The 16,301-nt window shown below is 33.9% G+C and overlaps 1 protein-coding gene across 1 annotated transcript in view; it reads left to right on the top strand.

Moving 5' to 3' along the window:
* Positions 1-14,599, top strand: part of LOC144447780 (uncharacterized) — a 34,096-nt gene extending 19,497 nt beyond the window's left edge. The window contains exons 2-4 of the mRNA XM_078137862.1: positions 7,452-7,675; positions 13,364-13,530; positions 13,874-14,599. Coding sequence (XP_077993988.1) covers positions 7,501-7,675; positions 13,364-13,509 — 321 coding nt within the window. The 5' untranslated portion in view covers positions 7,452-7,500 and the 3' untranslated portion in view covers positions 13,510-13,530; positions 13,874-14,599. The remainder of the gene's footprint in view (positions 1-7,451; positions 7,676-13,363; positions 13,531-13,873) is intronic.
* Positions 14,600-16,301: the final 1,702 nt, after the last annotated feature.

Here is a 16,301-nt window from a genome sequence, read left to right as displayed (position 1 = left end):
GACAATCATTAACATGTATGGAAATCGTGAGTCACCGAGCTTTATTGTTTATTTTCTCCTGTTCACATATGCTCTGGGTTAAATGATGTTGTTGTAGTAAGCATGGACTCACGTCCCTTGCGACTACGACATTATTAGTTATTGATGAAATGTTCATGTTCGTCTCTTAAACTATCAATCTCCTTAAATATTGTATACAAGGTTGTTCTACCTCGTTTTGCTATTTGTCAATTTAATATGCAACGTATGTCTAGGGTGACATCTCAAAATGTCGAAATTGCCCTAACTGACAAACCAGGCCACTCGTTCAATCTTATTCTCCTTATTTTAAAGTTCATTTAGGTTGTTAAGTTGACACTAAATTGACGACTGTAGAGTATAATGTGATGTCAGTCACAACACAAACAGAAAACGCCTAGTTTCAATAAGTTGTTTTGTGTGTCCGATGGGGTTACAGAATGTTATGCATGTCATATCGTGACATTCTAATATCAGATTCTGCATTAGAAATATATTGGGGTGAGATTCGTCATTCAAATCATGTATAGGGAAAAAAGTATCCACTGAGTCAACTCTAACATTATGAAAAGATAAATTTGTGGGAGGATTTCAACATTTTACAGCCCCGGCATATTTGAAGTTATTAATGGTTCGGCAAGTTTAGGTTTTCTTGAATCTATCTACCTCAAGTTTCATGTGACGCTCATGTAAAAGTGATTCACAATGTTTTGATTATTAGTTAATACAGAGATAATTGTACATTGACCTATAATGGTATTAAACCTTATTATGATCACTCACAACAACTTGATAAACTTAATCTACAAACATATATACGTAATGTGTAATTACGCTGCATTGGTATACTATTGTAGAGGACATGTCTACAACTTTAATTAGATTTACACAATACTTATAAAATATCAACTCCGGTGATTACCTGAGATGGCAGATGCTTTGTCAAATGACTTATCTCGTGACAACTGTGGCTAGGTAGAGCATATCTGAACACCACTTCCTCGACCACTGTACACTGCCAAAGAGTGTACAACTTATGGAAGGCCCAAACTCGTAAAACACTCATTTAGATAGGTAATGCGAAAGAGAAGGTACAAATGTCAAATCACGGATACATGTATATATAAGGTTATTTTATCTCAAACAGGAAATGTTACCTCGTCCAAGTATTTCATCTTGACTCGATTGACTTCTTCACGCCACTGAAGAAGTGATAAAATAAGTTTATATATCATGAAACCAAGCTGGTGAAACTCTTTGAATCTTTATATCAATATAGGTATTCCTTTAACTATGCTTATTAGTAAAAGATCATAAATGACAGATACAAAGATTAATCTTGCTTTATACAATTCAAAGTCATTAGTATTGAATGTCATGACATTTAAGCATGACATCTATCACAATTATTCTTTTTTTTAAATGTTTTGATATGATGACAAATTGTATTGCTTTTGTGCACTTATTCTGAACATATCAGTTATATATGTGTGTAAGGAGTTAAATATCAATTAGATAACGAAAAATTCTTTTATTTCGTTTGATCAGAGAGATTGAGTTTTGTATATGTATTAGCAAATCTTTACATACATACATACATACATACATACATACATACATACATACATACATACATACATACACACACTTACATACATACATACATACATACATACATACATACATACATACATACATACATACATACATACACACAGACACACACACACACACATACATACATACATACATACATACATACATACATACATACATACATACATACATACATACATACATACATTCATACATAAATACATACATATGTTCTGATTTGTGACAGACACCCCAAAGATAGAAATTAATGACCTAGAATGGAGTTGACTTTCTTACAATTGCACAGATTTGTAAAGCTGTCTTTGCAAATACCAGTAGTGATTTAGCATACGCTTTCAGAGCTCATATTCGACAGATTTGTTGCTAATCGAGATTTCAATCTACAGTCAAGATTGTATTCCATAAGTATTATCTCTAGAAGTGTGGAATGAATTATAATATATTTTTTTTCAATAAGAGTGATTTTTTTGAAGAGCGGAAGATATTATGCATTCTTAAGCTATTTCTCTTTAGAATAATCGTATGAAACACGTGTCACGAGACAACCATCGTGTAAAGATAACTTGAGTAATTCAACGGAAAATTATTCTATTTGATCGAGAAGATGCTTTCGCAGGCATGACAGATTACTAGGATTCCATAAATATAATGGGCCTTCGAGATGATTACACACAGTGTGACGTCATCAAAGACTTACCTTTTCTTCAATGCAGCGGAACTCGTTCGAATATTCCCAACTTCCAACAATGGAGAAAATGAATTTTGTGCTAGGCATTTTGACAAGCTATGTCAATGAACTACTGCAATAAGATATTAGAAAAAAATGATTAAACCAATTTTCTGCGCATCACAAACTAATAAAGTACCACAGCAGTTTATATTTAATTCTCAAGCAATATTTCTAGTAAATAAAACGAGGACTCCATAGTTAGCCTCTACAGGTAGCGTTTTATTGGAAAGCTTACGGGTAGCAATTTATACTCACGTTAGAATGTAGATAGTTCACTAATAACGGTAGTTGGTAAATTGTCCTTTGAGTCCTATTTCTAAAACTGATTTTTATGAAAATGAATTTGGCTTGAAGGATGACTCTTTCACCATCTTAAGAATAATATTAACTAAATGATTCACTTTGCCGAAAAATTACTGTGAAACGTTTGTGGATTTTAACACCAATTTGTTTCTAAAACTACTAAATTGGCAAGTTTTTGCATTCACTGCTCAAATCAATAACAACAACAATGGCAAAATGCAATATCTTCCAGAAAAATCTTATTACTTATACTTATGGTTGTTATGGATACCAGAAGGACTACACACTGTCGGTTCGCGTCTATTCAACATATACAAAGAACACTTCTTTCTGAACAAGGTTTCCCTACTGCACATCAAGTTAAATGATGTAAACACTGCGCTAGGTGAAAATTGGCACCAATTATATATACAGAAAGTAAATTGGTGTCGGTAGAAATATGCTATAATGACACAAAAGTTTGTTTCTCAACGTGGCGAATGCAATGATAGAAACGGACACGTCATCAAATTTGGGACTTAGTGATTACCATGAGAACAAACCTGATATGGCAAAGTATTTGTTTCCAACAAGATCGTGTTTCATTAGGTTTCTCTTCCTGCATCATCCAGTTATAATCTTTAAGATTTACAGGTGCCAATGGTTCTATTAATTATGCACAATAATGTATTGTTAACTTTGTCAGCCTTCTACTCATTCCTCTTTGATAGTAACGTCTATGTTGTTTTTAATATTTACACAAACACGTGTTTTAGGCATGTAAGAGTAATGTATTTATGGTAGTTTTGTCTGTAGATGAGAATAACGTATACAGTTACCTAGATGGTGTAAATAGGATCCTTGAATCGTGATTTTGGGGTTCTATCATACACCTATCAACTCTTTTCATCCCATTTTTTTTTGCCTTTTAACAGTATTATCTACACCTGTGTTGCATGTCACTCTTACTTCTTTCCCTGATGTATGATGAAGGAGGCTATTGATAAACATAAAGAAAAAATGTTTTCTGAGAGGCTGCATCCCCAATTTGTTGGTATTTCCAAGATATTCCTCTTATTGACACAAACCCCCCCCCCCCAGTCAACATTTGCATGTTGCACATCAAATGACATTATTTGACAATTTAATGCTTAGTTACCATGGTAATCAATGCTGTTTATAATTATGAATTTAACTATTATATATATATATATATATATATATATATATATATATATATATATATATATATATATATATATATATAATGTATGTTGTAAAACACAGAAATTTCTTCCATCAGAGGTTTCTGAAAGTGCTAGAGCTAATTATAGTTTGCGGTTATCAATTGAATGAAGATGGGAAATTAGTTCTGACGACCATCTTTGTCATATTGACGCATACGGTGACACAAACCTACGTTCCTCAAGTTGCTTGCATCATAAGATTTGATATTATATCAACAACAATGGGGTGAGGATAAAGAAATAACATTCCTTTCTAGCAATGCTTAGCATAGTCACAAAAATCTCCAAATTCCTGAGAAACGAAGATTTAAAGGTTTCCAAGGGTTTGTATATGAAATCTATCATTAATGATTGACAGTTACACTACAATGTAAAATATAAATCTACCTTTTCTTCTCTTTCACACATATAAGTAAAGTCGCGTCCGACGATTCAAGCTACTCCGACTCCTGACAAACAAACAAATTACATTTTCTTTAAGAAGACATCGCTGCGATTAAGATGGAACATATAGCTCTAGAAATAACTTCACGGCCAAGATAATTAAAATCATTCAATGGTACGCAAACCAATATCTACACGACTTCTTCTGTCAGCATAGGATAAGTAATACTGTGCTTTGCGTGACGTATACATCACTGCGAGGCAATGTTATTGAATTTTGACTTTCTAAGTGCGTACCACTTGAACTATTCATGTTTCTTAATTTTGAAAGGTATCTCATTTATTAGATAATAGAATATTGTTAAAAAACCCACCTATGTATTGATAACATTGATTAAATTTGACGTAAATTGAAAATTGGATTAAAATTCACATGTGTAGATAATCACACAAAGTAGTAATGAATATCTAATCGGTCCCCAAATCTGCAATCTGTTTGTGTGTCAGTCACGGCAATTACCTCTATTCTCTACTCCGTCAAAGATTGTGAATCATATTCTAACTGTTATAACTATTGTCAGTTCTTAGGTTTTATCAATATATCTTGTAAGAGTTTTATAATACTGAAGAGGATATCGGACAGGTATTTAATTAGGTCCCTCGTGTTTTAAGTGGCTAGTCCTTCACTACTTCAACATTCACTTTGCTCGTGTGTAATTACATAATTTCAACACAAGTCATATCATGGTCACTTCACGTACACGTGATTCACCACAGGGCGTTGCTCTGTTTTCATTAAGCGTGTAATTGGTGAACCAGTTCTGTAATTATGCATCAAAGATCTGAGAACTGTGTGGCTTTTCTTAAAAAAACACGAAAATCCTAAGCTGTTTAGACAGTATCGGCAGTATAGTGCCATAATGAGAGAAACCCCATCTGATCATTTACAGTTTTCCCTCTGCATTTCATAACGCCATCGTGCGTGAGTGGTGATAAATCGGATTTACAACGCTGGATAATTCGATGACTGGAGGCAAACAAGCTTTTAGCTAATTCTCCAACTTTCCCGTCAGTGAAAATAGACAAGATTCACCGTAACCTTTGACCTCAGCAGCATCTGTTAGATCCCATGTCTACTCACACGTAAACAACTAATGCTAACAAAATTGCACAAAGTTGTTTCGTTAACTCAGAAATCTGCACGCGATAAGTAACCGTTGGCTCTACTTTTCTCCAACGTTCAGAAGGTTACACTTATCTCAGGAAAAAAAATCGTATAACTAATTTGGTCAGACTAGCTCTTGATGTGTCAGTACTATCCATTTAAATCTAGCATTTGGTATACGAAGGAGTGTGCTGTCGTTACATAGATCAAACATGATGAAGTAATTGTTAACACGGGCACTTTAAATTAGCTGATTGATATACTAGAGGTTTGAGGTTTGTCAAACATTTCGCAGTTATGGAGTGTTACTTCTCAGGTTACCACATACTTACAAAATTCAGTGTAGGAAGTAAGTCACATCAATCTATATGACATAAGGTACATTCATGTTTTACGTAACACTAAAGTGATTACGGGTTTGTATCCTCGTTTCGGCGTTCCTTTAGTATTTGCAAATGCAGGGGGTTGTGAATCCATAAACTAACTGTTAAAATCGGTAAGGTGAAGGAAAGATTTAATCAGAAACTGTACGAAATACTGAGTTCCACATTTCAATAAGAAGGTCATTCGACTCAAGTGAATAACATTCGACATATGGTATGAAATGTTCTGAATGTCATATTGAATGTTATCAATGAAGCCAAAAGCTTCTCATTTCTGTAACGAAAGAAATATATATTCCTGACGTGTTAGATGTGTTCAACTTATATCATTCAATTGTTTAACTTGTCCTTTGTAATTCTATAACAGGAATCTTGACAACTAATCCGTATGACACCAATCGATGCCCGTGTATCGATCGTTTCTATCCACACAGTGTTGGTATTTAAAGACAATTTCTATATACCGTGATTCAACAAGGCTGAACCTATAAAACGGTTTGAGCAGACGCTTAGAACACACAAAAGATTTAGATTTCGAGATTTTCCTTGCAAAAACATCTCCTAAAGTTTTATGAGGATTTAATTAGAACGAATCAACGGAACTTTGAACACCTTTACTATCGTCAGCTGCTGAAGAGGATTGGCTTTCTCAAAGATTTGCTGAGAATATTTGAAAAGACTACTTCATTGACCCAATGTCTTGAAAAAATTTTGATTTAAACAAACATTAACTTTGTTACAGGCATTGCAAAAATAAACATCAGCCAAATTCAACTATAGCTTGATTGGCAATAGTTTTTACTAATTTGAATATTAGTCCTAGATAACCCTATTGCATTTATGTTAATCGACATACACCTAGTGGTTTATGTCTGTCTGTATGTCTGTCTGCATGTAAGTATGTATGTAGGTATGCATGTATGTATGTATGTATGTATGTATGTACGTACGTATGTATGTACGTATGTGTGTGTGTATGTATGTATGTGTGTATGCAAGTGTGTGAGCGTGTGTGTGTGTGTGTGTGTGTGTGTGTTATCCAGGCCATGACATATAGTTTGGTATTTCGCAAGTCATCATTAACATAGCAAGATTGACATTTCCAATTACAAACTTGTCAATGAATTCATCAAAGCGACTTTTTGGTAGACTTGCATGAGCTTTATTTTCAATTCTTAGTCAATTTATAATAATAAAATCTATGTAAATACGTGTAAAAAGGAAATGGCACCTTTCTTTAACAAATATGCCCACATACTTTAGAATATAGGTGATTAGACGAAATTCTGAATTCAGTTTCGGCTTTAAGTTTGAAATTGTCGGTTTAAAATACAAAAAGTAATACAGATTGACGTATGCTTTTCACTTACGAGATTTAACTATTTATTGCAACGAACACTTGGTTGTATTTTTAAATTCATAGAATGGAATTTAACTTTCTGCATGAATAGATCGAGGAGATTTTCACACTAATAAATTACATTTGAAAATCTACTCGAATAATCCCCTTGTTAGGTACTTTATCTTTCTGCCTTCTTCGTTCTGGAATTGAAAATATTTCGACGAGATGAATTGCCTCGTTTTGCCGTATATGCTAATCATGTGTCATCTTTTTCTACTGTTAGGAACAGAAAGGAGCAAACAGACAAGGGGTGAGAAGGCGACAAATACAGGATGCATACCGCTACTATATGTTTCGTCGTGGTTCTTGTAGCTGTTATCGTATGCACACATGCGATACCATTAGAGGATCTTTGGAGGCAGACTGCCAGCACAACAGACGACAAACGTGGTAAACCAAAACTCAAGTTAAACCAATTTCATCATCTAGGAATAGGAAAACGAAGAGGTATGAGCATTAGATTTCTTCGGGTCATTTTTTAAAGATAACGTCGCCCTTAAGAAATAGAAAAAATGCTCTATTATGAAAGTAGATTGGATATATGCTTGATTTACGGAATCATTGAGGAAAGAAAGTGATCACCATACTAACAACTTGGCGTTATTTACTTCTCAATAATGAACACAAACCCAGAGCTAAAATCACGGATATTAAACATAACTTCCCAAACGTTTTGTCCTTGTTCTTACAAAGTTATGTTTAATTGATATTCATATATTGTGATTATTATTGACAAAAGTTAACTGGTGGCAACACTTTTAAGTGAACAGGATGCTTATTTCATGAAGTCACTGTAAAAACGACGTGTTGGTTTTAATAGTTCACGTTTCGTACGTTTAGCCAAATTCCACGATATATTTGTGCTAGTGAATTGGTGTAGTTTCAAGTGTTAAAGATAACGTTGGTAAGTGCTAGTGGATTTGTCTATTGTTAACGATTAAATATAACTTTGATGACGTGAACAATTAAGGAAAGCACAGATTTTTTATGAGCTAACATGAAAACTTCAAACTCAGAACATCTCCATTTTGATGTAGTAAAGGTCACATGGCTACGAACAACTGTTTAAATCTGTTCATGTTAACAGGATACAATAAATATCAAATTGTTGACACTTTAGATTGATATGATAATTTCAAAGAGAAACAAAATGTCCATTTATCCCGCTTAATGCCATATTACAAGACCAATTTATTCTATATTAGTGGCGGATTTATGTCTCCTTTTAAATAGTGCCTTGACCCTTTCTAATTCTCTCTGCCCTCGTCTGCTTAGCAAAGTTCGTAGATTACCTTGAGAATGAATGACATGCACAGAGACGTAATCACGAAACCTCTACTGTCATTTATATAAGAAAAACGTATATGCTAAAATAGGATACTTTAACATGGGGTTGTCGACCACAATAAAACATTAATAAATAATCGGCTAACTCCGAAATAAGACACATTTTTTCACGATATAAGGTTAATGAATGTATACTCAGTTCTTTTTACTGTGGGTTACAACGTAAGCAATGGAATAGAAAATCGATTGCTTAAAATGTTTGTTAAAATTATTCGAATTGCTCAATGTTCAATTCACTCTTCAATCTAACAAGTGTACTCTGTAATTGGATATTGTACAAGTAGTAATCATACGCACCTCTACAGTTACAAATACAGAAGGTGTCTTTTAAGAGATAGCAAGGTAATAAAAAGCTTTTAATGGTAAAATGACTATACTCTTGTGAATATGTTTTATCAACCTTTGATCTTCGCTCGGCTGTGTTTTACATGACATATGCCCCCTTCATATATTGTCGAATTTTAACAATTCTGTTGATGGCTCTCGGCTAAAACTTGTCTCACTTTACGGTTGATAAACAAGATAGGGTATATTATATTCCAAATGAGCAAATCTAGTAAATGTCACGTGATTAATCACAGGAAGAATATGTAACTTTAGACTTCTTAAACAGACATCTTTACAAAACATCATAAGGGGCACGTCGCATTATATTATGCGTCCCTATTTTAGCAAAATCTAAAAGGTGTTTACAGATGCTTATTGTCAACACATAGAACTGATTTAATGCAATACTGTCATATCACAATTTAGACAGTATGTAATTTATGATTTTCTGTAATATCGACCATATCTGAACCATGCGATAACTTCCAAGAATTACTTATATTATCATTAAAGCTTTAGTTTTATTTTGAAAGACCACTTAAATTTCAAACATTACTTTTTGAAAACATCATTCATGCAATATGTTCATTAATTTATGCAAAAAATAATACATGTACATTTCAGGTAAATACCATGGATCTTACATGTAAACCAAAGGATTGAAGATATACGTTTTCCACAATATAATGAAATGTCCCAATATAAATTAATATTTTTCATATCAAAAATCTTCCATTAGTTTAACATATCTGTTTTCAAGGTTACCAATACATAGATGCGTCAATAATTATCATATCAAAATTTTGCGATTCCTTTTTATTACTAAACAATACTTATACGATATGCTTCCTATATAATATATTGTCATGAAATTAGCTTAAAGTTCGTGTTTTACAGCCATACTTACATAAACAGTTCGTCCATAAAATCCATTCATAAAATATCAGGGTGGTTCACGTAATCACATTTTATAGCGTACTGCAAGTTTTCGCACAGCTGTATTTTTTATGTCAAAATGTTCCAATAAAATGAATAATAGTCACATTTTAGTCATGATTTATAGACTCTGTATCAAAGTTATCACATTGATTGTACATTTTACTGATAAGGTCAGACAAGGTTGTGATGGTCACGCCAAAAATAATCACGAAATAGGTACACCAATTTATAGGCCACGAATGTGATGATAAATAGAGTGTTATACCAGTTCTCATAGCTGGCGCCATTTCGATTGCCAGTAGTGTGTTTGAATGATTACCGGACATGACACTAAATTCACAGTCACACCATAACCTAAGTACTCTCTTGTATACGCTAGTCTATGGACGATAAAACATGTTGGAAAGAGAGGAATGATTCATCTTACACAACACTAGCAAAGTGTCAAAAAGTAAAAGTTTACACATACATAGTAACAACTATTGATTTAGCGAGTTAGGCGAGCAGAATAATGAGAGTGAAATAGTGAGTAGAATTTAAGACCATCAGTTGAGCCGACAATACCCAGAAGGCAACGTACGTTTCATACCAAAGTCGTTGTTGGCGAGAAAAATGGTCACCTTTCCGAACGGTTATATATCATTCAATTACGTATACCCTATCATTCAGTGCAGTAAAACAACTAATAGGCAGTGGAGACACCAAGTTTTACTGTCTACATTACTTCGAGCAATGACCAGATTCAAGAATAATCTTACAAATATTGACAAGACATGCTGTCTGTTCACTGTAATTAAGATCGTTTTTTGATTAGCAGAGTTATTCACTGATTGTATGTAAGGGCATAGATACAAAAGATACACTATCGTTAGACGTAGACACCGTAAAATATTTACACTGGCCGGGTAATGAATTGACGTGGAAATATTTTATTGAATTTAACGAGACACACTGACAATCTCATTATATTCTGTTGACGTGATTTCCAAACTACATTTTAAAATGCAGTTTTCAATACCGTTACAATGTAAGCTGTCCTATATGATTAATATTATTTAATAGCAGCTTCATCCAAAACAGTTACAAAATATTGCTTTCGTAAGACGAATCAATATTGTACTGATTACAGTGACTTTATTGTGTTTGATCAGACTCAAACCATAAATCAATTTTGATTTCAAATTTAATATTGCAATTTGTAATAAAGCTTACAGTGCATACGTAACTTCACGACTTCGTTAAAGTTTTCATAAGTTGACATAATTTGCATTAGGCTAATAAAATCTGTTTCATATATCGTTAATACAAATATAATTTCTTTATGAAAGAAAAGAAGTGATCAAAGATAATAGTAGCAGGCAGAATCTACGTGCCTGTCAATGTTTGTACCGTGATTTTATATAGAGACTCTAATTGTCACGTGTTTGATGTTTCAAAAGTTGGTTTGTATGCAAATTTAGATGACAGATAACTCAACTGATTTTGCCGCCAATGGTAAGGCTAAAATGTGTATGATAGTCAGAGAGAGATGGCGCTTTGAAGGTTTGTTTTAAATAAAGGAGATAATTGAGTTTTATCAGAAAACAAATGTGGTACATACATACATACATACATACATACATACATACATACACACACAGAGACAGACAGACAGACAGACAGACAGACAGACAGACATACATACATACATACATACATACATACATACTTCACGATTACATTAACAATAGATACTAGATAGCTTCTAGTGTAAATAGCACTTTAATTAAATCCACAACCAACGACACATTATCAGGACATATAGTATATCACACGATGAAAGTTGTAATCCCACAAACCCGCAGGGGTCACATACACGCTTCTGTGTAGAGATGATATACGGTATATGTCAGATACGTGCAAACTTGGTTAGAATACTAACTGCATGACTCGGCTGATTTAATATGAAGTGCCAAAATTCGGGTATGTCAATGAAACAGTTGATGCCATTTACCAAAGTTTCCCTTGTCATTGAGCTCTGAGATCTGTATAAATCCGATTACTGACTAAGAAATCGTCGTTAGTACGACATTTATACTATTAATGTGCCCAATTTAAGAAACTAAAGTTCTTGCAAAACTGATGGCAAATTCGGGCTTATACATTTATCTTCTTGCACGTAATCCTCAAACGTGGATTATCCTTTTAAAGCCCGAGGTTATATCTCAACCACTAATGATGTGATCCAGCCAGATTCAAGTGTTTTCTTTGAGACTAGGGGAAACTTTCTCCGAAGATTAACCAAGGCAATTACGTGTAAAGATATACGAATTCGAGCGTATATACTGTGACAGACATAACATAGGTAGTCTTTGAAAGTACATGCAGTGTGATCAAACTGAATTAAAAGCACACGAACCGCTCTGACGTGGATGTAAAGTACACACACATGTTGTACATGTACACACTAATTAATTGCGGTTGTCTTACCTCCACTGAGTTCAAGAACATTAACTTCAAACGTCGATGCTTTTACTAAACGTAGGATAAGCCTAAGATATAAACTCTTCAAATTGTTTGTGTTACTTGGTTCAAGAAAACTCCAACCTATTTTCAGTCAAAGTCAATAAAAATGTGGGGTCGCCGTACAAACATTTTGATAGAAGTCAAAATGCTATAAAAATTTATCAGTTTAAAATCCAATATGGCCACCGAATACTGTGTTAATTAACTCTATTGGAAATGGTAAGATTGACCATTGCGTTAAAAGCACATTATTTTATAATACTTCAAAGGGATAAAAACTAACTTCCATATGGCAATGTTTGTAGAGAATTTAATAACTGTGATTTTCAGGGAAATTTACCACCGACGTGCATTTACCTTAAAGGGACACAAGCTGAGTTTGTGTTTAGGCGTAGTTTTTGCAGTATATTAAGTTGAAAGATACTCGCAGTATTCTTCTTACTGATGTATACTTAACCACCACTTGCAATTGACTGAACTCAAACCTCGTATTAAGATTTAACTCATAAATGATCCAATGACGTAATTTATTATACGTACCAAAAAATGTTCAGGAATTCCTACAACACAATCAACTGTTCTAACAATGCAATAAGACAATCGTTTTGTTATAGAAGACACGCACTAGCATTAACAGTATACTGAAATGTAGTTTTATATTTTATTTTTCATTTGAAAAAAAACCTTATAAACTCAGCTTGTGCACTTTAAGGTTTTGACATAAACGTATGTGTACGAATGCATGCAATATATGAAAGAAGATAGAATCCTGTCATATCAGAAGTTAAAGATTCGGACGTAACCGATCACGATGCACTGCGCCATGTAGGGTAATCTTAGGATGATACGCGAAATAGGAAGCTTGGTAATAAACTGTTGGAAAGAGAATAAAATGGCGTAGGTGATGACAAGAATATGACATGCATCTCAAAGATAATGATACATCCAAACTGATTGACTACCATCTGTGTTCTTTGACTATGTTTCATCACATCCTGTGTATGTGCTTTATTTCAGATACATCAGTGTCAGCGGAAAACAGATCAGAACTCGAAAGACTTCTTGTAAAATATTTCTTGCAAGTTCTTGATTCCGAAATGTCAAGACAGATGACATATCCTGGCCAACAGGAAATTAAAGACTTAGTGGACGAAGATATGTGATTAGTTTCACTTTAATGAAAGGTGAGCGTGTTGATAAAATAAAAAGATACTAAAATAGACTACTTTCATGTAACATTACGAAGGATTTGATTGTACTTCGGTCAGTTGCATAAATTGTTATTTTATCACGGAAAATAAATCTCTAACTTCAAGTGTCTCAGACTGTTACAGTATATTACACATACGTCATCGCTACAATTTATCTCATCTCATGCATCTGCCACTGAATAGTGATAAAGTAATAGAATACACGGCTAGGCGCAAAACTGCAGTAAAAAATCAATCGTTGATTTTTATTCGTAATTACAAAGAGTCCAGACTGTCCATTTTAAAACGGAGTTCTCCTTCTTCTCTTTTCCCTCAGGTGATTTTGCGTCCGGGAATGTGCTAAAAGCTTCACTTATCTATCCGTTATCCCTTCTGCTTGCCTGGAAACGTGTTTTAGTTTCCACATTCCGGAAACTCATGACAAGAATTGTTTTCTGAGGCGATTGGTATTTACTTTTGAAGTCAAAGCCATCTTTTTTCGAGTACCTGACAAGGCGTGAACCGACCGACCATCGTCTTTCACATATCTATTATCATTGCATTGCGACCCAATTCTCCATCTTGTACTTTTAATGACTTTGTTTCAAACTTTCCTTACAATAATAACATTTCAGGGGGGTCTTTGTGATTTTATGGAGATGATCTAGTCACTTTAAAAAGAAGAAACCGAAGCACGAATTTCGTCGTTGCATTAATGAAAACAAATCTGTACAAAGAATCCAAGACGGGGAGACATTTTTGATGCTATTATTAGGATATCTATTACCTTCAAGTTCTGTCAAGTTTTAACTTTGTAGCTAGATTTTATTTTTAGACTTTCTTGATAGAGGTTTTCAAACCATAATTGTTTTTGTAGCGTACCAAGCAGAATATAAAGTAGTTATTGTCATTTCTAAAAATGAGTCTGTCTTTGTTTCGTAGTTTATACCTTTAAGTAGAACGAATAGATTGAATTAATGTTCCTAAGCATTGGACTCTTGTTGGTTGTCGTTTATTTTTGACGGTAAACAAAACCATTAGTGTTTTTTTTGTTCGACATACACTGAATCAAATCAATTTATTTTTGAGATTTGAAGTCGATTGATTCCATGTAATGAATATTCGATATTCTCTCATTTCATTGGACTTGCTTGAATTCTCAAAACGCACGTAAACGTACTGACACACACACACATACATACATACATACATACATACATACATACATACACACACACACACACACGCATACATACATACATACATACATACATACATACATACATACATACATACATACATATTATATGTGGTGCTAGTTTTATCGAATTGATACAAAAAAAACAAATGTGTGCTTCACTCGCCTACATGTCGATAACACCGATAATGCTTATGTCAAATCTCAGAACATATGCCCAATACAAACCATCAAAAAACATTTCCCAAATTGTAAGAACCCACAATATTTACCATTTTATGATCAAGTAACGTTTGTTTGTTTGTTTGTTGGTTGGTTGGTTGGTTGGTTGGTTGGTTGGTTGGTTGGTTGGTTGGTTTGGAAATGCATGAATATTTTAAAACCTGGAAAATGTTGCGTGTGTGTCTGTGTGTCTGTCTGTGTGTGTCTGTTTGGCGTTTACAAACACATCCTGAATGCATTTATTACAATTCCAGCTGACCTCATTAATGGATAGAGTTGACAACAAAGTAGTAATTAAATTATGATGAACAGGCTTTGTTGTACTTCTACACGTTCGTCAAAGCGTAGACCCTCCACCCAAAGGTTGGTGAATTAGTTATGGAAACCCATCTCATTATGTCCTCATTTTGACGCTTTGATATGGCTTCTCTACTTCCATCGAAAATATGGATTACCTGCATTTACAGTAGTTGTACATGTCCTGTTTTTGTCATTTGTGTTCTTATTGATTAAACTCTCCACACGCTCGACATACATTATATTCCTTTTTGGTTTCGCTACGATGTATATCGAGGTTTTCATCATCAGCTGAACTTTCCGAAGGATGATGTCAGAAATCTCTCTTTTGGCACAATATTCTTAAAGGAGGTACCGGGGTAACATGAAATAGATATTCATAGAAGGAATACCATACATTGTAATTTCTTGGAGCATAAAATATGGTTTATATACTATTGTCCTTCTACGTCACGACAACGGTATCTTCATCACTGTTCTGCGATGGTCTAAATATAAGTCAAAACGTTGTAAATCACAACTGCCCCCCCCCCCTCCCATTTTAATGCATTATGCTTGAGGGGGTGTAATTATATTATTTCCCAATATTTTTCTCAGCGGAAAATACTGGTAACGTAAGGGTTTGTCACTATTCGGAATGACAGGCGTGGCCGAAGTAATTGTAATTGTAAATTCAATGTCCACACAATTCACATTTATCTCTCATTTTAGTACGTGATATTTAAACCAGACACTGTGACGGAGCTCTGGTGAGACCTAAACTCACCCCCAGTCCATTGGCTTTGCTAAATTGTTAAAAATAGTGTAGCTTAGACGACGTAATTATACCTAGGAGTTCACCAAATATCCGAGTAATCAACTCTATATAAAATACGTCAAGTTATCTTGTCTGTTACTGTAGGAAAATTCTGAAGAATCGTTATCCCGTCATTACTTCTCTCCTACAGTAATCAGAAAATCTAAACAATTACATATAAGAAAGGTTTTATCAAAGGTTCTGTCACAGTTAGTAGTTTAAGTATTATGTGATCATACTGAGACATTCCAT

Source organism: Glandiceps talaboti, chromosome 16 (genome assembly GCF_964340395.1).
Source record: "Glandiceps talaboti chromosome 16, keGlaTala1.1, whole genome shotgun sequence".
In the NCBI taxonomy this organism is placed as follows: domain Eukaryota; kingdom Metazoa; phylum Hemichordata; class Enteropneusta; family Spengelidae; genus Glandiceps; species Glandiceps talaboti.
Note: the sequence above shows the minus strand (reverse complement) of the source record. Positions and strands in the feature narration are given on the sequence as shown.